We start from the raw sequence: 27611 nt of genomic DNA, 5'->3' as shown, positions 1-27611 counted from the left end.
TCTACCGTTTTAACACCTTATTCTACCGCATTTTTTTAATTTAAAGCATTTGACAAAACATAATATACATATACATATACATAATATACAGGAGATGTATTTTGGTTCTGACATTTCTACGTCTAGTGTAGATAAAAATGATTTAGAGTTTGTAAAGTTAAAGTGTTTAGAATTTTATATAGAGGGTCTGGACCAATTATTAAAAAGTTTTCCCATAAAAAATAACATCTTGAAAGATTTGCAGTGCATATATCCTGATTTGGTGCGAAGTAGAAAAATTAATTTAATTGCACATAGTTCACCAAAATTGGGCAATATTGGGATAAATCAGGGCGATCTTCAATCATTAGATAATGAGTGGAGACTTTTACGAAACACTGAGTTGCCTGAATATAATGATATACTAGCATTTTGGAGTCAAGTAAGTGAAATAAATTATGGTAGTGGACTAAATATGTTCCCCAATTTATCCCTACTTGTTTTTAATGTATTGAACTTACCGCATTCGAGTGCAAATGTAGAAATAATTTTTTCCCTCGAATTTTTTCCCATTCGAGTGCAAATGTAGAAAGAAGATACATTAAAAAATATGCAGAGAAATACATTAATCACAAAGCCTCTTTAGGCACTACTACATGGTAAGAGAATAGTTGGCTCAGACGGAAGTTGCTATAATTTTAAGGTAGAAAATGATATAGGAAAACTTCTTAATAAAAACATTTACGAGCAGAACTCGGATATTGACGAGATCTAATGGTTGATTTTTTTATAATTGTGTTGTGTTTTGTTTTACCATATTTTTCAGGTTTAGTTTGGATTTCAATTAATGTTTTTAAATTTTATTTTGGTTAATTTTTTAATAAAAATTATGTTTTTAAACATTTTGTATGTATTTTCTGGTGAAAATTATTTACAAATGAACGTACTGTTATAAAAAGGCATTTAAATAGACCATTGGCATTAGATAATGTAAAAACCAACAAATTTGACATTTTTATGGTATTTCTACCGTTTTCTACCGTATTTTTCAAGTTCGCCCTAACGCAAAATGGTTCATGTCACCTGGCAACACTGCGAATGGGTAGCCGCTACCGAGTCGCCCCGACTAAAGGCGGGGTCCCACCAGTCGCGCTGCGCTGCGCCGCGCTGTTTGTTTTGGTACATTTGTGCGCGGAGCGAGCTTGAGCGACTAGTGGGAACGACAAGTAGCGCTGCGCCGTGCAAGTTCAAACAAGAACGAACATTATCCGTTGGTTGTCGGTAAAGTAGTGTAGATCAAAGAAAAGTGCGCGTTTAGTTGGAACGCTGTTTGTGATTGAAGACCATTTTTACAGATTATTCTGTTTCTTTACTATCTTCGCGATGAGTTTTGAGTGGAATCATGAAGAAGTTGAAAAACTTATTTAGTCATACAGATACAAACTGGAATTGTGGAATCCGAAAAGCAATAATTATCATATAAAAAGTAAGAAATATGATGTATAGGTATTTATTGCAGACAATATCGGTTGTTCCGACGCTGAAGCTAAAACAAAGATGACGTCTTTGTTGTCTTCATATAGAAGAGAAAAGGTGAAAATGAAAAAGTCAATGGGCACAGGCAAAGCAAATTTTACATTTTAATTTCAGTAGACATTGATAAATGCTTTGTTTCATCTCTTTCTTATTACTGGTTCAATAATTGTTAACAGGTACTCGAAATCGTGTAACGACATACGACAAAAATTTTGAAACTGTCCTGCAACTAAATCACTTAAAAGATTATTTCCATTATAAACTTGTCTACTTTTAAATACTGGTGTAACCCAATAACGACGTTTCCTCCGGGTCTTTCGTTTTTCTTGTAAAAAATGGTTAATTACTATAACAGCAGCACTTGCTATTGCTAATTTTGTTTTCATCGTGCGCGCGTAAATAAAAACTGGAACTTATTTGCTCCTCTAGAATCACATGCGCAAAGTTGCGCCGCTCTGTGTAGTTCTGCTCCGCTCTGCTCGAAGCAGAGCAACGCAGCGCAGAATAGCGCGACTGGTGGGACCCCGCCTTAAGAGTGTTCTCCTCCAATACGCCGCGCCGACTACTTTTCAGTCGTTGGCGAAGACTTTAGAACGATGAATATTAGTAAAAAATCTCTACTTTTAATGTTATTGCATTACCAGGCTGAAGAAGAAAATATATTATTATCATTGCTGACGCTGCAAAGTGGAAAGTGCAGGGCAAAAGAATCAAATATTTTTAAATCCAGACAAGCAGAAGGATATCAATCAATTTTGATAAAAAGACATCTTAACGACTGTGAAACAAAATTCATGGAGTTCTTCCGAATTTCACGACATCAATTTAATTTTTTATTAAATTTAATAAAAAGTGATATTGCAATTAATGCTTGCAACCGTGTAAAATATCCTATAACGCCATCTGAGAAATTGGCAGTAACACTGAGGTAAGTAGTTACATGTATTCCACCTCTAGTATGTATTTACTGATATTATTGAAGGTGTTGTAAACCGAACTTGCAATTTTTAAATGAAACACAAGGAGAAATAGTTACACAAAATTTATTAGTTACTCTACTAAATAAGGTAACAAACATTTTCACGGTTGCCTACCTGCTTTGTTAATGCAAGTAAATATATATTTTTTAAATTAAGGTAAAACAAAAGTGTAATACGCTACCCTTGAAAATTTCCAAAATACTGTGCTGTATTAGATATTGTCGTGACATCCTGTTTATCCCAGGTAGATGGAGAAGGCTGCGGTGTGCTAGTGATACTAGTATCATACGAGTGAGTTGATAATCCAGAGGAAGCATTCTGGGAACGCAGTAACTGTAGTTCTGCATCCGAAATTATCTGGAAAATCTTACTCTTTGTTTCGGCTTTTAAAAGTGGTGGAAAGGTTTTTACAGTCTTTGCAAAACTCTTGAAGAGTAAATCGACTTCATCTTCAGGAGCTACAGGTTGCATAGGAGAAGACGCTCTAATCTGTTTAATTAAATTGTCTCTCTCTTCACTACTTTTTTGAATTTGTTTGAGGACATCCGAGGTAATATTTTCTTCCTTTTTGAAGCTTGACGTTCGGTACCGTAGTCCACGGACTTTGACTTGGAAGTACAAATTTCTGTAACATTTTCTCTAGACTTGGAATCAATTGTCTCGTGCGTAGCTTCATCATTAGGGTTGCACTAAAAATCTCCTGAGTCTTATCAACTTTTGCATTTGTATTGCTGCTCAGAACACTATAATAATACATATTAGACATTAGATATTAATCAAAAACATTGCACTTACCGTCGTTCATGTTCCACAGCCTCTAAAAAACTTAACTGCTCTAATAAAGGATTTCTTCTTCTATTTCCTAAGCTAGCACTTCCCGTTGTTTGAATCTCTTCTTTTTTTGTTTGTAATAATTGTCACGTAGATTTTTCCATCGTCTTTTGCATGATCCAACTAAAAATACATTTATTTAGAGATTTCCAAATAACACAAATTTTGTGAAAAAATCAAAAAATAATTTAATTTAAATCGTTCAACCTTGACCTTTATTAATCAATTTATAGAAAAATTTATTTGTTACAGGTTCCTTGCCACTGGAGAGTCATATAGATCTTTGGCGTTCGCGTTCCGTCAAGTCACAACTACATTAGCGTATTTGTGCCAATAGTATTGAAAAGTATATGTGACAAGGTGAAACCAATTTTCCTTCCTCCTCTACCAGAACTGAATTTGAAGCAAAAGGCTGAAGAATTTTGGGCTATTTGGCATTTTCCCAACGCTGTAGGCGCCATTGATGGCAAACATGTGCACATAATGTGTCCAGATAAAAGCGGATCCCTTTTTTTTAATTATAAACAGTATTTTTCCATTGTGCTGTTGGCCATTGTGGATGCTAATTATCAGTTTATGGTTGTGGATATTGGATCCTACGGGAAAGAAGGAGACGCTGGCATTTTTGGGAAATCTGAACTTGGCAAAGCAATTTATGAAGACAATTTTAATTTTCCTGCACCATCCGTACTTCCATATTCGAAAAATATTATGCTTCCTCACGTAATCTAGGTGATGATGCTTTTAAACTTCATACAAATGTTATGAAACCCTATCCGAAAAAACAAGCATTAGACGATCATAATAAAGCAGTTTTTAATTATAGGCTTTGCCGTGCTAGACGGGTTACCGAAAATGCATTTGGTTTGCTTTGTCATGTGTTTCGTATTTTTTTTACCCCGATTAACGTAAAACCATCAACAGTGGATCTAATTGTTTTTGCTTCTTGTTGTTTACATAATATGTTACGCGATGAATATATCCGCAACGGAAATATGAAACACCATAAGTTAGAAGATATGTCTTTTCACACTCCTATTCAGAATATGATTCCTTTAAGAGGCACAGTAGGCTTTGCTTGTACTGAAAGTTTTCAGGTGCGGAGCCGTTTTACAGATTATTTTGCTAACGAAGGCTCTCTCAAGTGGCAAAATAAACAAATTTAGTTTATTAATACATACCTAGCTTTTTATGTACTGAATGACAATTCATTAAAATGTATCACAAAAACTTACCATCTTTATTCATTATTTCCGCAATACTTCTCCATTTAACGTCTTTCTTTACCGTCAACTTATATGATTCATTTTTCGGATCGTACAATTCAGGATAATTGCTAACCACATGAATAAGTTGCTCGTCATCTTCTGCGGTAAATGCCTCCATTACTAGAAGAAAAAAACAATAAAAATTAATATGTATCTATCCATTATTTCTTATTATAGTATGTACCGTTTCAAATAATGTAGTATAAATTATATAAAATGTATTTTTTTTGTATGTACAACAAATAAAAATAATAAACACAAATACTACCTGTTAAACCTATTTCGATGGTCTTTAAATGATTTATGCACAAAACACAACACTATTGTTCGCGGTGACTGTGGACGCTAGTCTGCTCCCAAACGAGACCTACGACTGGCGGTCGGCGACTAACGACCAAGTCGCTGGTAGCAGCGACTCGGTAGCTTCTAGGAGAACAGTCCTATTTAAAACGCATTAGCGATGACTAAATCAATTGGTAGCGGCTACCCATTCGCGGCTACCAGCGACTGGCGAATTTGTGGGAGAACGTGCCTTTACTCCCTTAAATGTGTTTAACCCAATGACGTATAATAAATATAAATTATACGTCATTGGTTTAACCCATTTAATGCGCAGGGCGCCATTAGGCGATACGATGCAAGATTTCTAAATAGCCTAGGTTGTCGTCAACTATGGGGGCGCAAGTGAGGGGGGCGGAATCCCTACGTCATTCATACAATAGAAATCAATATTCACAGTTGTTTGTGGTCGCACATAGGTAAATATATTTTTGTAGAATTTTCTTGTAATATTGTTTATTTGGTTGGAGTTTGTTGAGTTTTGAAGTGTATAAGGACAATATTAACTATAGATACTTATTTGAGTACTATACAAAGACAATAACAGGACAATAAAGTCTTGTAAAATGTGTTTTCGCAGCCATGATATAAAGGTTAGTGTAAAGGTCGCCGCATATTATCGTGCACGTATAGTTTCCGGCACGTAGCGTTTCTAGTCCAGCAATCGGACTGCGCGTTCGGACTGCGTATGTGGAATTGCTCTTCTACTTAACGATGAAGAAAGAAAAACTGTAGTACAAAGAAGGTTTGAAGTACATTCAATGCTAAGAGAAAGGAAGAAGAAAGGTGAATACTGGACTTTATAGAAATAATTAATTGATGACGATGAAAAATATTATGGATATTTTAGAATGAATAGGTTTCATTTTGAATATGTTTTAAATTTAATTACACAGTTAAAAAACAAAATACTACATTTAACGAAGCCATAAAATATAGCAAACCAAAAAGTATTTTTAAAACGAAGAGGTATCCCTTCCGTACAAAAGTCCTAATTGTTTATCACTTCCGTGATTAATTGTCACAAAGCAATAAAAACACATGCATAAATGACAAAATAGCCTCGAAAATTATTTTTTTTAAATACTCTGTATCAAAATCAAATAAATACCTAAATAAACAACGAGGGGAAAATGACGGACATTTAATTTACATTATCCGTATCAACCAGTTACGACTCGTTACGTAGCCTTCGGCATCAGTAAAATATTGTTTTCGAATATACTGAACATAAACGTTAGGTGTCTGATACGATACGTTCCGGACAGTGTTCATATTTAAAACCATTTAAATTATATTTTTCGGAAACTAAACGCTACGTGCTGGAAACGCAACGTGCAATATAATATGCCACGACCTTAACAATTATATGTAGTTTTGTATGTTACAATAATGAAATATTTTTTAGATGAGTAGCGGTAAGATGTAAAAGCAACTCAAAAATTCCTGATCTAGCTGGAAAGAAAATAAGGTTTTTTAGGTTTTCCAAATACCCCAACATTATTAAAAAATAGGTAAAAAAATGTTGTAGTAAAGGTAAATGAGAACCTAAACATAAGAAAATATGTAGCAAACACTTCCCTGGTGTCTGATTATGAAGATGAAAACTCAATTATATTTTTAATGGATTAGTGCTTGTAGGACAAATAATTTTTTGTATTTTAATCTAATAATAAATTATTTATAATATTAAATTTTTTTGGTTGTTGCATATCACTAGAAATGATAAAAATGCTGCACATTCCAGGAAAACATAATAAGTACTACATAATAGTATATAGAATAAAAGTACCTACATATTAGTATTTTTTCTTGTATATTTTTGGTTTTTTTTGTGCGAATTGAAATGTTTTCTACATTTAAAACACATAATAAGTGTTAACTATTCCTCAAATGAATTATATTCTTTTGTCAGCACAATATTGATTTTTAAGGGAAAAAATTGATAAAATTACCAATATAAGAACCACTTAATATATATACCTAAGAAAATCCCAAAACGTACTGTAAAACCTAAGTTTTTGAACCTTTTGACCATTTGAATTTATTTATTCAGTATTCAAAACGCGGTAAATCTAGTATTCAAAAAGTGGTCTGCAGTCAAACATATCGAAGCAAAGATCATGATAGTAGATAGACTACATAACAATAATCCACACATAAGCACGATTGACCAGTTTGAGGTTGTGAGCTCATATTTATATCTGGGATCATTGATTACAAACACAGGGCCACTACAGGAAGAAATAAAACGTAAATGTGATCTGGCAAAAGTAGCCGTACTAAAGATGGCCAAAATATTGAAGGACTCTCAAATTTCACGAACTCTAAAAATGAAGTTGATCAACTGCTTAATATTCCCAATACTGATATACGGATGTAATTCTTGGACCATACAACAAGCGGAAAAAAGAAAGGTAGGCGCTACCGAAATGTTCTGTTGTAGAAGAATGTTACGAATTCCATAGACCGACCACAGGACAAATATTTCAATTTTAAATAAGCTAAAGTCATCAAACGGCTATCCAGCAAAGTGCATCTCCAACAATTAAAATACTTTGGACATGTTATGAGAGCAGATACATAAATCATGGAAAGACTTGTTATCCAAGGAAAGGTAGAAAACCGAAGATCATGAGGAAGATCTCCAATAAGATGGATCGATTAAATAACAGGAATATGCATGAGTTAAAAAAAGTGACCAGAAACAGAGAATTTTGGATATGGACAATACACGACATCACGATGACCACTACGTACGTAAAACACACTAAGGTGTGTTTTACGTTATAATACCATCAGTTTTTAATTCGAACACATTTTTTGCGGTATTTGTAAAATTAGAAGATGAGTTACATGGACGATAATCAACCAGATCCATCTGGCCTAAAAAGGTTTAAAATAACTGAAAAATCCCAAATGTTTGACGGTAGAAGCAATGATGCAATCTTTCTACGAATCACATAATGATGAAGATTTAACTTACGATCCTGACGAAGATGATGAGTCTTCAGAGAGCGACCAGAAAAATGATGATGGTAAGTGGTTTAATGGTTTGGTGATAAACGGTATGTTTCATTTGGTTTTGTTTTTATTGTAGTGGATATAATAAATGAAAATATTGATGACACGGAAGAAATCCAAACTGAGGATTACATTGCTGAATGGCAAGAATGGCGTAAAAAACATGAAACACTTTCAATTTATGAAAAACAATAAAATGCTAATTAATCTCCCCATAAGTGCCGAACTAGAGTAGGGAAGTGAATGGCTAACGATAGACCTCTGGGATCACATGTCTTACCGGAAGGTATGTGGTAATAAAACCTGGATGAGTAGTTAAACATTACGTCTGTTAGCAAGTCCGATTCCCACCTCCACGTGGTACTTCCTGGGTAACGCTAACGGGAAAGGGCGAAAGGCGAGCTTCCGGCGCCTTAAAACTGGAACACTCCAGATAAGGGAGAAAACCCCGACAGAAAACATGAGGAAGGCAATGGGAAACCACCTCATTAATTTTCCCAAGAAAGTTATGATGGTAAATGGAACTAAATCGATGGCCCCCAGTGCCCGGCAGAACTTAAATGTTCAGGGGGTGCTAAGAATCCCCGGGAGGAACAAAAACAAATACAAAACTAAAACAACCAATGACGTCAAAGTAGCGACCTGGAACATCAGAAGCCTTTATGAGGCTGGAAAGCTAGCAAACGTGTGCCAAGAAATGAACAGATTGAATATAGATATTTTAGGTCTGAGTGAAGTTAGATGGCCTAACTCAGGAACAACAAAAATTATGAACAAAACACTCTATTATTCAGGCAACAATGATCCAAAACATTTCAATGGAGTAGGTGTAATAATAAACGATGAATTGAGTAACGCAGTTTCAAACTTTATACCACTCTCTGACAGAGCAATGCTGTTGCAAATAAGGAGTTCTCCTTTTAATGTGAATATTATTCAGGTCTATGCACCAACCGCAGATAAGCCAGATGACATACTAGAAGAATGGTATGAAGATCTACAAAAGCTCATAAAATTGACAAAGAAAGAAGATATTAACATCGTCCTAGGAGATTTTAATGCTAAAATAGGAAGAGGGAAATTCCAAAATATCGTAGGAGAATACGGACTAGGAGAACGAAATGAAAGAGGAGAGAGACTATTAGAGTTTTGCCAGCAACACAATATGATAGCAACAAACACTTGGTTTAAGTTACCTCAACGCAGGTTATACACCTGGACTTCCCCGCTACACACAAAAGAAAGAATAATAAGAAATCAAATAGATTATGTTTTAATCAACCAACGATTTCGTAACTCCATTACAAGTACAAAAACATATCCTAGTGCTGATGCAAATTCCGACCACAACCCTGTAGTAGCAAATATTCGCACAAGAATTAAAGTAATAAAAAATGCAAAGCCGAAGAACAAACCTAATATGGAACTACTAAAAGATGTACAGATTAAAGATAAAACCACTGTAAAACTAAATGAAAAACTCTCAGAAATAGACCGAACCCAAATAAATATCCAAAATATAAATACAACTTGGCAACAAATAAAATCCATCCTCGTCAATTCTGCAAGGGAAGAAATTCCAAATACACGATTAATGGCAAAAAAAGACTGGATGACACCAGCTATTCTAAAGATGATAGACGAAAGGAGGAAATACAAAAATAAGAACACAAGCGATTACAAACGATTAAATACAGAAATAAGAAGGAAAATAAAAGAATCAAAAGAGAAATGGCTCGAAGAAAAATGTAAAGAAATAGAAGAATTAGAACATAGACATGATTACTTTAATATGTACAAGAAGGTGAAAGAATTTTCATTCATCCACAAAAAACAACATTGCCCACTGGTAAATAACAACGGAGAGTTAATTCATAACACCAAAGATAAAATAGAAGCATGGGAAAAATTTATACAACAGCTGTTCCGAGATGAAAGAATAGACATTACAATAAATAATGTCACTGAAAGCCCACCAATTCTAAAAGTCGAAGTGGAATATGCCATTAAACAATTAAAGACCAATAAAAGCCCTGGACCTGATGAAGTTTATCCTGAAATACTTAAATTGATCGAAAGTAATAACATTGATTTGTTAGTAATTTTGTTTAACACAATCTACGATACTGGGGAAATACCAGAGGAATGGTTAGAATCTATTTTTATTCCCATTCCAAAACAAGCTAACTCCAGGAGATGCGCAGATTTTAGATTAATAAGTCTTATGAGCCAAATGCTTAAAATTCTATTAAAAATACTTCACAATAGGGTATACAAAAGGTGTGAAAAAGAAGTTGGATACGATCAATTTGGATTCAGAGCCGGAATGGGGACCAGAGAGGCCTTGTTTTCATTACAAGTACTGCTGCAGAAGTGTTACGACCAACAAAAGGATGTCTTTCTATGTTTTGTAGACTTTGAAAAGGCATTTGATCGCGTAAACCATAATAAAATGTTAAATTCCTTGCAGAGCATCAACTTGGATAGCAAAGATCTCCGATTAATTAAGAACTTATATTGGAGGCAGAGTGCCAAGATTAGGATCGACGATCATACATCTAGAAATATTAGTATAAATAAAGGAGTAAGGCAAGGATGCATACTATCCCCTATGCTGTTCAATCTTTACTCGGAACTACTATTCAAGCAAGCCTTGGAAAACCTTTCTACAGGAATAAAAATTAATGGAGAACCAATATCTAGCATAAGATATGCAGATGACACTGTCCTACTGGCTGATACAGACACAAACTTACAGAGGGTTATAGACCACCTTAAGGATGCTTGTCGAGAGTTTGGAATGAAGATCAACGAAAAAAAAACAAAAGTAATGGTGATCCAAAGAAAACAGAATATCCCCTTACCTATAAAAATAAATGGGAATATTTTAGAACAGGTAAACCAATACAAATACCTTGGCTGTTGGATTAATTGCAAGCTGGACCCAGAACAAGAAATTAAAGCGAGAATTGCTCAAGCTAGGGATAGTTTCTTTAAGATGCGCGTTCTATTCTGCGATACACATATAAATATTAAATTGAGATTAAAACTTGTAAAATGTTTTATCTGGTCTGTTCTTCTCTACGGAGTCGAAACATGGACTTTAAAAATAAAGAGCCTGAATAGAATCGAGGCATTTGAAATGTGGGTGTACCGTAGAATTTTAAAAATTCCTTGGACAGCACGAAAAACAAATGAAGAAGTACTAGCTAGACTCAATTTAGAAAAAGAACTATTGAGAACAGTCAAAAGAAGAAAAACCAGTTATTTAGGGCATTTGTTGCGCAACGAGAAATACTACATCCCTCAGTTGATAATAAAAGGCAAAATAGAAGGAAAGCGAGGAATTGGAAGAAAAAAAATTGTCCTGGTTACGTAATATCAGAAACTGGACAGGACTTGGATTTGAGGAACTCTTAAGAACAGCTGAAGATAGACAAACGTTTACCACCATAACCGCTAACCTCCATTGATGGAGACGGCACTTGAAGAAGAAGAAGAGTTGCCGAAGCTAGAATTTCTTCGTGGAAAAATTTAACAAAGAATTACTTAAATTCATAGCACTTTTGTACCATTTTTTATGGGGACAATTAAATTAATCAGAATTCAAGACTATTGGAAGACATCGGTTATTCAGTTTGAAGTGTTTTTCTGAGCAAATCGGTCGAGATCGATTTTTGGGTATTTTAAGATGTTTTCACTTTGCCAAACATCCTAAACCAAACCGATCCGTTTGATGATCGTCTGCACAGAATTACTGCAAGTTTTCTTCCTTGTTTTTTCCAGGCAGTTTTCATGATAACCCGCAATAATAATTCGCTTACAAGATTCTTTAAACAACAATCCTTTAGGCCTCGAGAACTATTTGGCCCTGAGTTTTTTTTACTTCATTTGTTCATATTGGTCCCATGAGTAGTTAGGAAAAGACAGACCAAAGGAACCGATGCTGTCACCCTGGTGCCTTACAGCCTTCACTACGATGTCTCACGGCTTGGCTTGGGGAGTGTTTATTGACTATCTCCAATCTAGATCTGCTGGATTTAGGTTTAACAGGGCCACCTTGTGAAGGGTGCAATCAAAAATTACACACCCTTAATCATTGTTGGGGCTTTTTAACATATCAAAAGGACATTTAATAATATTGCCACCAACTCTAGTTAAAGCATTGATTAGACGAGGCACACCTTCGGGAATATGTAAATGGATCAGGACATCCCTGGAGAATAGGATAGTAATATACTCTGGGTAAAGCAACCATCAAAGCAAGAGCAGGTGGAGGGTGTCCACAGTCAATAAGGAATTCTGTGACCTCTACTTCGGGAAACATTGGTAGACGATCTTCTCAAAAATATGTCCACAAAAGACTATTACTATCTAGGATACGCTAACGATATCGCAATCATCGTTAGAGGCAAATTCGCCTAGTTAGTATCTGGTATAATGCAAGTAGCCCTAACTATAGTTGATAAATGGTGCAAATAAGAGAAACTGACATTCATACTAGATGAAATAAATAGTGAATGCATTCAAATGGGACTTGACATCAACACAGATAAGACCAAATTTATGATAGTATCAAGGAGTCCAATAAATAATGAACAACTAACTCTTGGTGGACAGCAAATAGAGAGAGTGACAAAATATAAATATCTGGGAGCTTACATCAACACAGAATTAGATCCAGACCAAGAGATCCGGGTACGAAAAGAAATGGCAAGGGCAGCGTTCTTAAAATTCAAACAATTGTTCTGTGACAAAAATCTGAATACTGCGCTGAGACTGAGGTTTGTTGAATGTTACGTCTGGTCGCAACTATTGTACGGGGTAGAAACATGGACAATAAAAGCGCAAATAGTTAAAAAGATTGAAGCCTTTGAACTTTGGATATACCGGAGAATGTTGAGAATTCCATGGACTGCCAGGGTCACCAATGAGGAAGTGCTGAGAAGGATGGGTCGAGACAAAAAATTGTTGAGAACGATAAAAGTACACAAGACTGCATACCTTGGACACATACTAAGAAATAATAAATATAGTCTTCTGCAGGTCATCATGCAGGGTAGAGTCGATGGCAAAAAGGGAATAGGTAGAAAGAGGAAGTCATGGCTGCGAAATATTCGAGACTGGACAAACATGACTGTAGACGAATTATTCCACGTTGCAAAAGACAGAGAAGCTTTTAAAAATGTGGTCGCCAACCTTCGTTAATGGGGACGGCATAGGAAGAAGAAGAAAACATTCATTGCTCAAAAAATACAAATGATCAACTTTACAAAAAAGACACCATTACAAGTATTAAAATCACCGGTGGTGGGAGGAAGAGAGATTCAATATGTCAAAGAAACAAAATACCTAGGGGTATATTTTGATCATAGGTTTACAAGAAATAATCACACACTGAAAACCAGACAGAAAGATATTATGTCCTTAAGCAGATTTAGAAGGATGTATGGTAAGAATTGGAGGCTTAATCCCAAAATGGCCCTATGGTTATACACAAGGGTTATTAGAACAGTGATAACCTATGGGTCTGTAACATGGTGGACAAAGAAGTAGCAAGAGGGGGCAATATTGCTGCTAATATACAAGGGTTAGAAGTCCTGTTAATCTTCCACCACTTCATATTTTTATTCAGGGCGAAGTCAGATCTGTAATGCACAAGTTAGTACACAGCCAGCATCACGTAATCCAGGTGCATAGTGCTAACAATATAAAGCTAATCGAGGATTTAAAAGCAGATGTCGTAATGGGACAACCCATCGATGTAACAGTTACGAGATATAGCTTTGACAATAAATTCAAAATTAATATACTAGGCAGTCAACACTGAAAGTAAGGTGTGCCCATACAAGCAGAACCTACCTGGTACACTGATGGCTGAAAAATATCATATAATGTAGGAGCCGGTGTAGTAGAAACAAAGCAAGAGATACATTTCGTGGTAAGTATATCTAAGGATGTCACAATTTTCCAGGCAGAAATAATGGTAATCCATTACTTTCGCACCATTCAATTGCCATCTTTATAGATAACCACACAGCGTTTAAGGCACTCAATTCTGTAGAAGTAAGTTGTATAGTATGGAATTGTGTGGTTGCCTTAAATAAACTAGGAGACCGTAGCAAAGTTACGGTGTCTGTGTACAAGGGCACGAGAATCAGTAGGGCAATGAGAAAGCAGTTGAAATGGCCAAACAAGGCTCATTAATGCCAGCCATTAATTGGAAAAGAACCCTTCTGCGGCGTTGTAAAGGCAGTAACAAGAACGGCTAAAGAAAGTGGGTAGCACACAAATCTCTCAAATGGTGGAGGAATTCACCAGGACAAAGACAGGCGAAATAGTTCATTATAGAACATTCGCCCAAAATTTATAGCAGATTTAATAAGCAAAGAGAAGAAAACAGACAAAAGTCATAGTAGATCTGTTAACAGGACACTCTAAGCTGAATAGGCAGTTACAGTTAATGGGATTGGAAGATGATGATCTATGGAGATTCTATCACTAAGAGGAAAAAACAGCATAGCACATTTTGTGACAGTGCGACAGCCTAGTAAATGTACGGTTCTTTACATTAGGCAAAGAAAAACCACCGGCAAAAAGCTACATGGATGGTTCAGTCTAGAAGCTATTAGATCTTTTAAAAAAGGTCAGGCTAGAGAATATAATCTAGGATTAGAGGACAAAAATAGATCTGAAAAGGTCACAGTGGAATAGGCCAAAGGCAGCGTAATTAAATTTATCTATATATATATATATATATATATATATATATATATATATATATATATATATATATAGAAGGGATTATCAAAAATCAAATTTGGAACTTTTCAAATAAATCGTCTACTATGAGTTGGTCAACTTCACATTAATTAACCAAGTTGACGTTTCTATATATTACACACCAATTTCACTTTTAAGCACTATAGACAAAATCTACGGAAGAATGCTTAAGGAAAGACTAGTAAAACACCTTAACAAAAATCACATCATTTACAACTTCCAATTTGGATTTAGAACTGACCACTCGACATATAATGCATTTATATAAACTTTCGTTTCTTAGTCATTATTAAACAACCCAGGCTCAAGCAACTGGTATCATTTTAGATGAACAGAAAGAATTCGATCAGGTCTGACACGTTGGCCTTGGTGCCAATTCCTTTTCTGAAAATAATCCACTCATATCTTTTTACTTGAACAGTCCATGTCAAAGTCACTGACAAACTTTACATTCTCCATTTCTCAAGCAAGAGTTCCACGAGGCTCAGTTCTAGCGCCAATAGTCTATATAGTCTACAATAGTGAGCTCCGTATCCCCAACAACAAATCAAAAAATAACCTCCTCTAGGCTGACGACACTACCCTACTCTCCGCAGGACCTCCTAACCGTAACGGAAGAGAGCGTTCTGTGTTCGATAAGGCCCAAGAACATATCGACATCATCATCAGGTGGTGCGACAAGTGGAGAGTAACATTAAATCCAACAAAAACATAAATGATACTATTCATCCTAAATGTTCTCGACAATTTCCCTCAGAAAACAACCAACAACCAAATAATGCCCAACGGAGAAAGATTTGTATTCAGATTATCAATGTCCTATTTGAATCTCGAATTTACAAAGATACTCAACTGGAACACCGTATTAAAACGACCCTAAATAGTGTGAGACATAGAGCTAACCCCCTGAAAGCATTGTATGATAAATTTAGGAATACTAATAGTGTATACTGAGTTCTCGGGAAGAACCGCGTTGAGAATTTAAAGCTCGACGTTTCGGCTCCCATTTTGGAACCATTTTCAAGAGTGATGATACGGTTCCGTTCGAGTTCGGGGTCTCAATCTGCCTACTCCCCACACTTGAGACGTACCAGCATCGTGTTCTGTATAAATAAAAGAACTGTCTCTCGGCACTGAGGTCTCAACTTGCCTACTCCTCAGTGTCGAGTGACAACCGGTCCTACCCTGTGTGGCTGCTTTTATACCATCCGTATGCGCGGGAACGGTATGCGCTGACGTGGCCTGAGTGGTGTGGGTTGGGGTGGGGGGTCGCTGCAGCAACGGTCGCCATGTTGCCGGTAGTCGTTTAGCATCATCGCGCGTGTTTAAACTGTTTAGCCGTTTTTCGATCTCGATGGCTTCACGAATGATTCTCGCTTTTAAGGAGCGGATGGGAGCGATGGTTTTTGCGTTTTCAAAATCTATTTTGTGGCCTGTCTGAATATGATGTTGGGCTAAGGCTGAAGTGGTATCGGAATGTTTGACTGATAGAAACATTATTTTGATGGTTCTTACGATATCTGCATCACCAAAAAGTTTCCACCTTCTCTTTTTTTTTTTAATACTCGTAGTAACTCTTCATCTCGGGTTGTCATTGACCATGTTCCGATCCGTAAGTGAGCACTGAGCGTATCATTGTTTTATAAAATTTGCACCCCTTCACTGACTTCAAATGTTTCAGTTTCTTATCATTTATCTTGACTTTGTGCATTATTTTCTGAGTATTAGTTTTGTTATTTTTTTATACAACCTTTTCACTCTGGTAAACACCTGTATAGAGTTAATGAGTAGGGCTACGTGATGTGAAAATTAGGTCCATTTCAGTTTATTTTTTCATCATCAGATTTCATCAGTGCAACAATCTTGTAATTTTGACAAATACTTGATCATGAAACTCATGTTTTGTTTCTATGCTTGTCTTTTAAAATATGCGTGTAAGTATATTCTGTTTTCTCCTCCACCAATTAACTATAAATAAGTAGTAGTTTCAATTTAAAGTGATTCCAAAGTGTTTTGTTTCTTGTAAAGTTACCATGTCAATTCGTAATTAAGTGTTTTAGTGTGTCATGTTTGAAAGATCATCTTATATTCCATGATCATGTTAATGTATGTCCGATTTTCATATTACTTTTGTTTGTTTTTTTATAGTGTATCCTTTCCTATAGGAAGGAGGAAAAATGGAAGGCTCAGGACGAGATGGTTGGATGACGTGGAAGACGATCTGATGTAAACCATGAATATAAGACAATGGAGGAGAAGGGCCCAATAGAGATCTGAATGGAAGGACATAGCCAGACAGGCAAAGACCCATCCAAGGATTATGATGCCAAAAGAAGAAGAAAAAGTATCTTTTCCTTTCCGTGTTGTCACCATTGTTGTCTGTTTTGGATCTAGGGTTTTTTTTTTAATTCTTCTAATTCTAATTTTTCTAATTCTGATACGTTTTTTCCACTTCTATATTTAATTGATTATAAATTTGATACCGTATTTTGACCGTTTTTCATTATCCCTCTTATCCATTCCTTTATTTCTTTTTTGTTTGTTCTTGGCCATGTAATTATTTCTGTAGATTTGTTCACTTATTCCATTCTGGTTTTTCTCCATCCTGGTCTGTTCTTTGCTTTATTTTTCAAATTAATAATTTTTAAGATTTTGTCTGTGTCTGTTTATATATAGTCCCTACATAAACGTGTAAATAAGGTATAAGAAACACGATATTGTCATGATGGTTTATGTAGTGCTATCGGAAAATGACAAGCATATAAATTAAATTAATTAATTAAAAAAAAAAAAAAAACAAGTCAGAGCAATATACAATTCGATTTGTGTAAAATCAAGATAAACGTAATCGTATACATATTATAAATTAAAGCTCACATAAGTCAAAAATGTTTATATACCGAAACAATAAAATATACTTACAAATAGAAGTTAGCATATGCCCTTTTGTTTCCATCTCCATATATAAATCTCATATAACATCCTGATAAAACAACAGTTATTCCAGTTAAAATCAAATTTCTTTTAATAGTGCTATGAAGAAGTCCCCGCATTTGCGGTTTCGGAAGGTGTCCAGTTAATTCTGCAGACATTGTCTAAAAATAATACAATATATATATATATATATATATATATATATATATATATATATATATATATATATATATTTTAAGTTTAAATATTTAAAAACACATCCAATCAAACAAATCTAAAAATAATAATTAGAAAAATAAATTATTGAAAATTGGAATGCGATTCTCGTTCGAACCTCCGAACAGTAAACATATCAGTAATTAGCGATAATTAATAGGTATTTAATATTAGCTTGTTAGTTTGGACAAAATAAGGAATTTTTTGTTTTAAATGTAGAATTTTGTTTATATCTAAAATTTAAACAAAGGTAAAACGTAAAAGTGTTACTTTGGCGTGAGGTAATTATCAGTTCTTCCGGCAATGATCCATTATAAGCACCAGGGCCATATTCAGGTTACTTAGCCCAAGTATGGAAATATATTCAGCAGCGGGATCTTCCACCATGGAAAGTTGTGGCAATCTACTTGTAAACCAACTATTAAAATTATATTCTACAGCTCTTAATCAACCTACAAATAAATTTCCAAACAAAAAACAAGCAATTCTACTTCACTCACGCCTAAACTCTAATATTGAAGTTTACACTAATGCAGTACTTCTTCAACAAACACCCAAAATACTTTCATCCAAAATTTCTACAGGAAGTAGACCAATCAGCTCCCCTTTCGACAATTTCTTCTACACAATTGATTGTGAAGGATTGATAGACTTTCTAAAGAAAATACATCCTATGTTAAGTCCAAGATATCTTAAATCCCGTTGTTCTAGAATTAAAAACAAAATTACAATACAAATTTGAAGTAATATTTCTACCGATGATCCTAGCGATTCCTCTACGGAGACTTATTAATTAAACTATTTTCAATTCTATTATTCATGGGTACCATGGGTATTATTCATTCAATGGATACCATATCCATTTAGATCTTTCTTAAAATTCTTACAAATAAATTTCATCCATCCATCCTATGTTTGCAAGAAACACATTTCAAAGGAAATTCGTGTCACAATCTTAAAAACTATAAACCATATTTTAATAATAGAATGACTGGATGCCATGCTAGTGGAGGTGTAGCTATCTATAGATCCATAAAACAAACTGTGCTACCATGGAGGCTACCTATGAAAAGAAGAAGATCAAATTATCATCTCCAGACAGGACACACTAAGATCACACACGATTTCCTACCCAAACTTTTGTGTTACGCGTGTGATACTGATCTAACAGTACATTACTTATTAGTGGAGTGTCCGTTGTATGCATTTGAAAAACAACATCAACAGTTACCTACAACAATAAAAGACATTCTAAGTGAACATAGTGACCACAATCGTACCATACTTTTTTTGATTTACTCAGGACTAATCAACAAAATCTAATTGTATTCTTTGTTTATATATATATATATATATATATATATATATATATATATATATTATATATATATATTATATATATATATATATATATATATATATATATATATATATATATATATATATATATATATATTAAAAGTGATTATTTCGACCAAAAAATATCAGGTATAGTGGTCTATAATAAAAATCTTTGTTTTTTCCAAGACTTAATATTTCGCTATTTATTTTATAGGTTCATCAGGAGGAAACTGTAAAACAATTAGAGTATTACAAACAAATGATGTACAAATAGATTTAAAAAACACTCCAGAAATTAAAAGATTTCACAAATCGTCATATCCCGGCGAAAAGTCACTAACTGACATTTTGTGAAAAAACTCATTAACTTCGCCGATCACATAAAATTCATCATATCTTTCTATTATAAAAGTCACTACTTGCTAAATGTGGTTCTAAATGGCTATTTTTGTGTGTTAAAAAATCACTAACCCGTTAATACAGAAAATATTAAGCAGCCAAAAATACCTAAGTGACTTAGTAACTTTTTACATACGAACAAATTGTAGAGATATGCGTTAAAACTCATTAATGGCACTTAGTGACTTCTTCCAGAATAATAAATCACTGCTGTGTTTGATTTTACACTTCTATTTCTCAGTTATTGATATGCAGTTAGTGAGTGAACACGTATTATTTCACTTAGTTTCAAAAACAATAAGTAATAAATACTTATTTGTAGGATGAATCAGAAGACGACTCCGTTAAAGATAAGGACTGGGTTCAAACTGATATCTCAGAAAGTAGTAATGAGTCTATGCAGTATGAAGAATTAACTAATATAAAAGAAACAAGCGACATAAATAATTCTGTTGGGAATAATGATAAGAATACACCTCTAAAGAAAGTGTCTTCTCGATGTATAAAATCTGATCCCTCTAAATGTTTAAAAAATATTGAGAAGAAAAATAAGTTTGTTTGCCCTATAAAACAAAAAAAGGTATAAAGCCAGCAAAGATTCCACAACTAGCAAACTGTTAATCTTGTAAATTTAAATGTGGTCAAAATTTTTCGGAAGTGGATAGGATCAGCATTTGTAAAAAGTACTGGTCTCTTTCTAATTATAAAAGACAGAAAGATTTCATTTTAAAAATGGTTCAAACAAAAGAACCGGCGACACCTTTGGCAAATGTTTCAATTAATAAAAAGAGAAAGTGCAGCATAGCATACTTTCTTATAAGCAATGACAAGAAATATCAAGTCTGTCAGAATTTCTTTCAAAAAACTCTTAATATTAGTAACGGTCCTATTAATAAAGCCTTTAAGGGTTCTAACGATGGTGTTTTTACGGCAGAAGATAGACGAGGTAAAAAATCTCCTCATAATAAAATTAAACCAGAAGATGTGGCTTTTGTGAAACAACACATCGAGATGTTTCCTACAATAGAGTCTCATTATTGTAGGAAAACTACTCACAGATGTTACTTAGATAAAAAATTGTCTATTAGAAAAATGTTTTCCTTGTATACCGTCCATTGTAACGAGAATAATGATGAGTCATTCAAAGTACAGAAAAATTTTTTGCGAGTGTTACAATTTATCATTTTTCGTGCCAAAAAAGGATCAATGCACCCTCTGTAATAAATTTAGGGATGCAAAACGAATAGATTCTGTAACACCTGAATTAGGACAAAAATACAACGCCCACTTAGAAAGAAAAAAGCAAGCCACAATTGCTAAATAAGAAGATAAGATCAGATCTGAAAATGACCCCACATTTATGTCTGCAACGCTTGACTTACAGAGTGTTCTTCAAATAAGGACCCTTAAGCTAGCGGGGGCACATGACCGGAATCCAATTTAACCTACGTAATATTTTTTCACCCATTTTTCACTAATTTATTACCACCCTAATAATTTTTCACCACCAAACCAACCTTAAGGGGAGCGATTCTGCTGGCTTAAGATTCAAGCTAGCAGAATTCAAAAAAGAAACTTTTTGTTGATGGCATATTTTTTCACCCATTTTTCACTAATTTATTACCACCTTAATAATTTTTCACCACCAAACCACCCTTAATGGGAGAGATTCTGCTGGCTTAAGGTTCAAGCTAGCAGAATAATAAAATAAAAAATCTCTTTGTTGATGGCATATTTTTTCACCAATTTTTCACTAATTTATTACCACCCTAATAATTTTTCACCACCAAACCAACCTTAAGGGGAGCGATTCTGCTGGCTTAAGGTTCAAGCTAGCAGAATTCAAAAAAAAACTTTTTGTTAATGGCATATTTTTTCACCCATTTTTCACTAATTTATTACCACCCTAATAATTTTTCACCACCAAACCCCCCTTAATGGGAGCGATTCTGCTGGCTTAAAGTTCAAGCTAGCAGAATTCAAAAAAAAAACTTTTGTTGATGGCATATTTTTTCACCCATTTTTCACTAATTTATTACCACCCTAATAATTTTTCACCACCAAACCCCCCTTAATGGGAGCGATTCTGCTGGCTTAAGGTTCAAGCTAGCAGAATTCAAAAAAAAAACTTTTTGTTGATGACATATTTTTTCACCCACTTTTCACTAATTTATTACCACCCTAATAATTTTTCACCACCAAACCCCCCTTAATAGGAGCGATTCTGCTGGCTTAAGGTTCAAGCTAGCAGAATTAAAAAAAAAAAACTTTTTGTTGATGACATATTTTTTCACCCATTTTTCACTAATTTATTACCACCCTAATAATTTTTCACCACCAAACCCCCCTTAATGGGAGCGATTCTGCTGGCTTAAGGTTCAAGCTAGCAGAATTTAAAAAAAAAACTTTTTGTTGATGACATATTTTTTCACCCATTTTTCACTAATTTATTACCACCCTAATAATTTTTCACCACCAAACCCCCCTTAATGGGAGCGATTCTGCTGGCTTAAGGTTCAAGCTAGCAGAATTCAAAAAAAAACTTTTTGTTGATGACATATTTTTTCACCCATTTTTCACTAATTTATTACCACCCTAATAATTTTTCACCACCAAACCACCCTTAATGGGAGCGGTTCTTCTGGCTTAAGGTTCAAGATGGCAGAATTCAAAAAAAAACTTTTTGTTGATGGCCTATTTTTTCACCCATTTTTCACTAATTTATTACCACCCTAATATTGTTTCACCATTAAACCACCTTTAAGGGGAGCGATTCTGCTGGCTTGCGGTTCAAGCTACCAGAATTAAAAAACATATTTATAATATACCACAGTGTTTTGCTAGGTTTTTACGAATTTATTGCCATCCTTGTAATTTTTCACCCCTTAACTACCCCTTGTGAAAAGTCAATAATTGTGTTAGATTAAAATTTAAGAAGAAATTTTTTTTCAAATCTACTGTCCACTACTTATAACTGAAATAAAAAAGTGTTTTGTTAAGTTTATACTAAACTTTGACCATCCTGATAATTTTGCTCCCATAAACCTATTCGAAAACTTTCCTACTAGCTGAATATTTGAACCAGCAAAATAAGAAAAAAACGTATTTTTGAAATACCTCAGTATTCTGCTAAGTTTTTACTAATTTATTACCACCCTAGTAATTTTTCACACCTAAACTACCCCTTGTGATAAGTCAATAATTCTGTTAGGTTAAAATTTAACGTGAAAAAAATCTTTTTTTACAATTTCACTATCCTCTAGTTATAACTGACATAAAAAAGTATTTTTTCCCTGATAAGTTTCCATCTCTAAACCAATCTTATTTGTAAACGTTCCTGCTAGCTTAATATTCGAGCCAGCGTAATAAAAAAAAAATATTTATGATATACCACAGTGTTTTGCAAGTTTTTACGAATTTATTACCAACTTAGTAATTTTTTATCCCTCGACTAACCCTTAGTGGAAGTCAATAGTTCTGCTACGTTTAAATTAAAGGTGAAAAAGTTTTGTTTTATAATTTTACTAAATATTATTTATAAATAAAATAAGAAACTCTCTGGTTAGTTTTTACTAAATGTTAACCAACTTCACCATCTACACATTTACGCTGGTTGAATGTAAAGCAAATGTTTTCGGAAATATGAGATACTACAGTATCATGCTAGATTTGTACTAATACATTACCATCCTAGTAATTTTTCACCCATTAAACTACCCTCTATGAGGAGTCAATAATTCTACAACGTTAAAATTTAAGGTGATAAAAAATCTATTTTTATAATTTTACTGTATTATACTTGTAACTGAAAATATAAATTGCTTGCCTGGTTTTTACTAAATTTGATCCACCCTTATAATTTTTGACCCCCTAAGCCTCAGTTAATGGGAAACATTCAACAAGATACACATTGACGCTAGGTGAATAAAAAATCTTTTTGAAAACACAAGAGTGCTCTGCTAGAATTTTAATATATTTTTACCAGCCTAGTCATGTTTTTCTCAACTACCCTAATTGAAAAACATTTTCAAATGTTATTCTATACTAACTAATATTTATTTTTTCAATGTTTAAATATTAAAAATATGAAAACACTTTATTCCAAAAACTATAAATTTTACCTGTTTTAAAAAATTGACTCTGATTCGAGTCGTATTACATGGCTAAGCGAAATCGAATCGTTAGTCCCTTTTATGAATATAAAATAACTGAAATCCAGTTGAGTTTTAGTAAATACAATGGAATTTTTATATTTCACAGAATAAATTACCAGGTAAGAAATATTCAAATTGAAATAATGTTATTACGTCTATTGCATTGTTTATCTGATTGTAAAGGAGGGTAGTCGGGACCGTGCGCACCTATTGTTAAAAGATTTGTATTCATTAGGTAGATGAAAATTTGAAAAATAATTTAGGTATTTAATATTTTAATATTATTTACATAAGAAGAGTATTAACGATTGGTCAAAACATAATTTTAAAATTAGGTGTATAACATAAAGAATTTATATTGGAAAACATTTTAGGATATAAATATTTTAAGTAGGTATATTGAAATGAGACCGAAATTACCGGTTGGTCAGAACAGCTGATATAGATTATTTGCGTAGTAAAATAAATTTATATTAGCAGCATTTTAAAAATTTAAAGATATTTGTATTTTAATTCTTTGTCGATTTTTCATTCATTGTCAGTTGAATATAGGTAAAAATTAAAGGTTATTACAAAAAAATATTAACTTATTTATTTTGTTTATGGAAATGTTTGAAAGAATCGCCCACGGAGAGATCTGGTTTCTCGGCACAATCCACACACTCATAAATTGGGTTTTTTCTTATTTTTAGGATAGGACATACTCTGCATCTTTTCGCAGAGCAGTCATTATTAAAAAGTCTATAACTGTTCTTATTCTATAAAACCGATCTTCAGGAATAACATTCGGTCCCATTGGATTATGGATGAAGATTAGGCACCTTAAAATTATAAGAAAAAGATCTCTTCCGATGTTCTGCAAAAAAGATTTTAAGTTGAATAGTGGATCTGTTTTCCAATAACCCTCCAATCTTAAAATCCGTATGTGTCAGTGTGGACGATAATTCCCATAAATACTAGAAATTCAAATAAGGAAAGTAGTTTACATCTTTAAATGCTAGAATTTACACAAACACCAACTTCACCAACTTTTTTATATGCTAAACATTGCAATATTGTTGTTTTGTACATTGCCTATTTTTTTAAAAAATTTTACAACTTAAAAAGGGATCATTCCCGTGAGTTGGCTGTATATCATATAGTTAAAAAACTCGAACATTGAAGTAAAACTGTTGTGATTGGTATATTTAATTAAAAATTTAAAAATCCTAAGGGATTAAGTTCAAAACGTGTTCGGACTTATCAGTCCATCTTCAGTGAAATTTGTAGTACTTTTAGAAAGTAATTAATAAGTAATAGGTAAGTAGAAATTTTTAATTAAATATACCAATTATTACAACAGAAGTGTTTTTCACGCACACACACTCGCACACACACACCGTGTAAATGTATTGAAGTATTTTTAAAAAAACAAATTTATTTAATTTTTGTTAAAGGGGTAGTAAGGGGTGAAAAATTACTAAAGTTGTAATAAATTCGTAAAAACCTAGCAGAACACTGTGGTATATCATAAATATTTTTTTTAATTCTGCTAGCTTGAACCGTAAGCCAGCAGAATCGCTCCCCTTAAGGGTGGTTTGATGGTGAAAAAATATTAGGGTGTTAATAAATTAGTGAAAAATGGGTGAAAAAATACGCCATCAACCAAAAGTTTTTTTTTTAATTCTGCTAACTTAAACCTTAAGCCAGCAGAATCGCTCCCATTAAGGGTGGTTTGGTGGTGAAAAATTATTAGGGTGGTAATAAATTAGTGAAAAATTAGTAAAGAAATATGCCATCAACAAAAAGTTTTTTTTCTGAATTCTGCTAGCTTGAACCTTAAGCCAGCAGAATCGTTCCCATTAAGGGTGGTTTGGTGGTGAAAAAATATTAGGGTGGTAATAAATTAGTGAAAAATGGGTGAAAAAATATGGCATCAACAAAAAGTTTTTTTTTTGAATTCTGCTAGCTTAAACCTTAAGCCAGCAGAATCGCTCCCCTTAAGGGTGGTTTGGTGGTGAAAAATTATTAGGGTGGTAATAAATTAGTGAAAAATTGATGAAAAAATATGCCATCAATAAAAAGTTTTTTTTTGAATTCTGCTAGCTTGAACCTTAAGCCAGCAGAATCGCTCCCCTTAAGGTTGGTTTGGTGGTGAAAAATTATTAGAGTGGTAATAAATTAGTGAAAAATTGGTGAAAAAATATTACGTAGGTTAAATTGGATTCCGCTCATGTGTCCCCGCTAGCTTAAGGGACCTCTTCAAATACCGTCTGGTGAAGAGTCTCTGTTATATTACTGTCGTAAACTTTGCCTTTATAATTTCACTGTTTACGAGTCACGGTTTTCAAATGAAGCATATTGCATGCTGTGGTCTGAGGTGGATGGTAGAAGAGGCAGCAATGAAATTGGTACAGCTTTAATGCAGTGGATTAATGGACTTCCAAAGAATATTAAAGAGATTTCATTGTTTTCAGACACTTGTGGGGTCAAAATCGCAATCAGCACATCTCTGCGCTTCTGCTCTATTTGACCCAAACTACTCCTATTGAAATCCTAGAGCAGAAATACCTAGAATCCGGACATTCTTTCATGGAAGTTGACAGCATGCATAGTGCCATTGAAAGGGAAAAAAGGCATGTGTCTGTTAATTCTGTTATAGAGGGAATGAACATAATGAAAAGAGCCAGATCAAACAGAAACAGAAGCTCCGCTAATCCCTACCATGTTAAACAGCTGCATTTTTCCGATATGTTGGATCTTAAAGATCTCTCAATACGCACAATTAAAAATCGTCTGAAAGATGAGAATGGTAACACAGTCAGATGGCTTGAAATCAAATCTTTACGATATGAAAAATCAAATCAAGACATAATAAAATTTCGGTACAGTTACACAGAGCCCTATATTGAACTGAACGTACGCGGAAGAGGTCGGAAAAATTGTGCGAATGAAATAAAAAGAGCTTATAATCAACTACTGCCTATTAGTAACAAAAAAAGGTGGATTTAATGAAGTTATGTAAAAAAGAAATTATACCAGAGGAACTGCATGGATGGTATGCATCTCTACCAACAGCCAATAATATACCAGATACAATAACCGAGCCAGCCGTTGAGGAAGACGAAGAAGAGCAACTTTTTTAATATTCTTTTTTATTATAACTTATTACGATGTATTATGTAATAAATATAATAATATGTAATAATTATATTATACGTAATAAATAATTATTACTAAAACTCATTATTGTTGTTTATGCAAAAAATCACTAACTGATACTTTTGCACAAAATACATAGTAAAGTATCTTCAAAGTATTAGTAACTTCAGATTAATAAATCTGAGAGCAGTAAATACACATTAAAAAAGTTTGTTATAGAAAATTTTAAAAACCTGATTTATAGTGAAGATTTTATCTTTAACTTCAAATATCTCCATAACATCAAAATGTTAGTTAGTGACTTCTCGCTGGGATATGACGAAATAAAACTAACATTGAAGTATGTAAACTTCTGAATGTCAAGATTAAACTGTCCTAAGCACGTTCCCCACAGCACTACGATAAAAAAAATTAAAATTACTTCAAATGTACAAATAAAAACAACCACAAAATAAAAGAGACGTTAGAAGAATGATATTTCTTTGATGAATTATTAGGGCTAGTTGTTATTATGACGTTATTAGACGTGTTCAAAGACATTAACTGGGCAGATAAGGGAGTAAATGTTAATGGAAGAAAACTGAGTCATTTAAGATACGCTGATGACATTGTAATATTCGCTACAAGTTTCGAAGAACTACAGACCATGATGACGCAACTATTTCAAGCTTCAGAAAAAGTAGGTC

The 27611-nt window shown here is 33.7% G+C and overlaps 1 protein-coding gene across 1 annotated transcript in view; it reads right to left on the bottom strand.

Moving 5' to 3' along the window:
* LOC140439689 (cytochrome c oxidase subunit 6C-like) overlaps window positions 1-27299 on the bottom strand; it is a 28299-nt gene extending 1000 nt beyond the window's left edge. The window contains exons 1-2 of the mRNA XM_072529773.1: window positions 27159-27299; window positions 17663-17835 (exon numbers count right to left, since the gene is read on the bottom strand). Coding sequence (XP_072385874.1) covers window positions 17663-17835; window positions 27159-27203 — 218 coding nt within the window. The 5' untranslated portion in view covers window positions 27204-27299. The remainder of the gene's footprint in view (window positions 1-17662; window positions 17836-27158) is intronic.
* Between the last annotated feature and the right edge of the window lie 312 nt (window positions 27300-27611).

This window comes from Diabrotica undecimpunctata, chromosome 4 (assembly GCF_040954645.1).
Source record: "Diabrotica undecimpunctata isolate CICGRU chromosome 4, icDiaUnde3, whole genome shotgun sequence".
In the NCBI taxonomy this organism is placed as follows: domain Eukaryota; kingdom Metazoa; phylum Arthropoda; class Insecta; order Coleoptera; family Chrysomelidae; genus Diabrotica; species Diabrotica undecimpunctata.
Note: the sequence above shows the minus strand (reverse complement) of the source record. Positions and strands in the feature narration are given on the sequence as shown.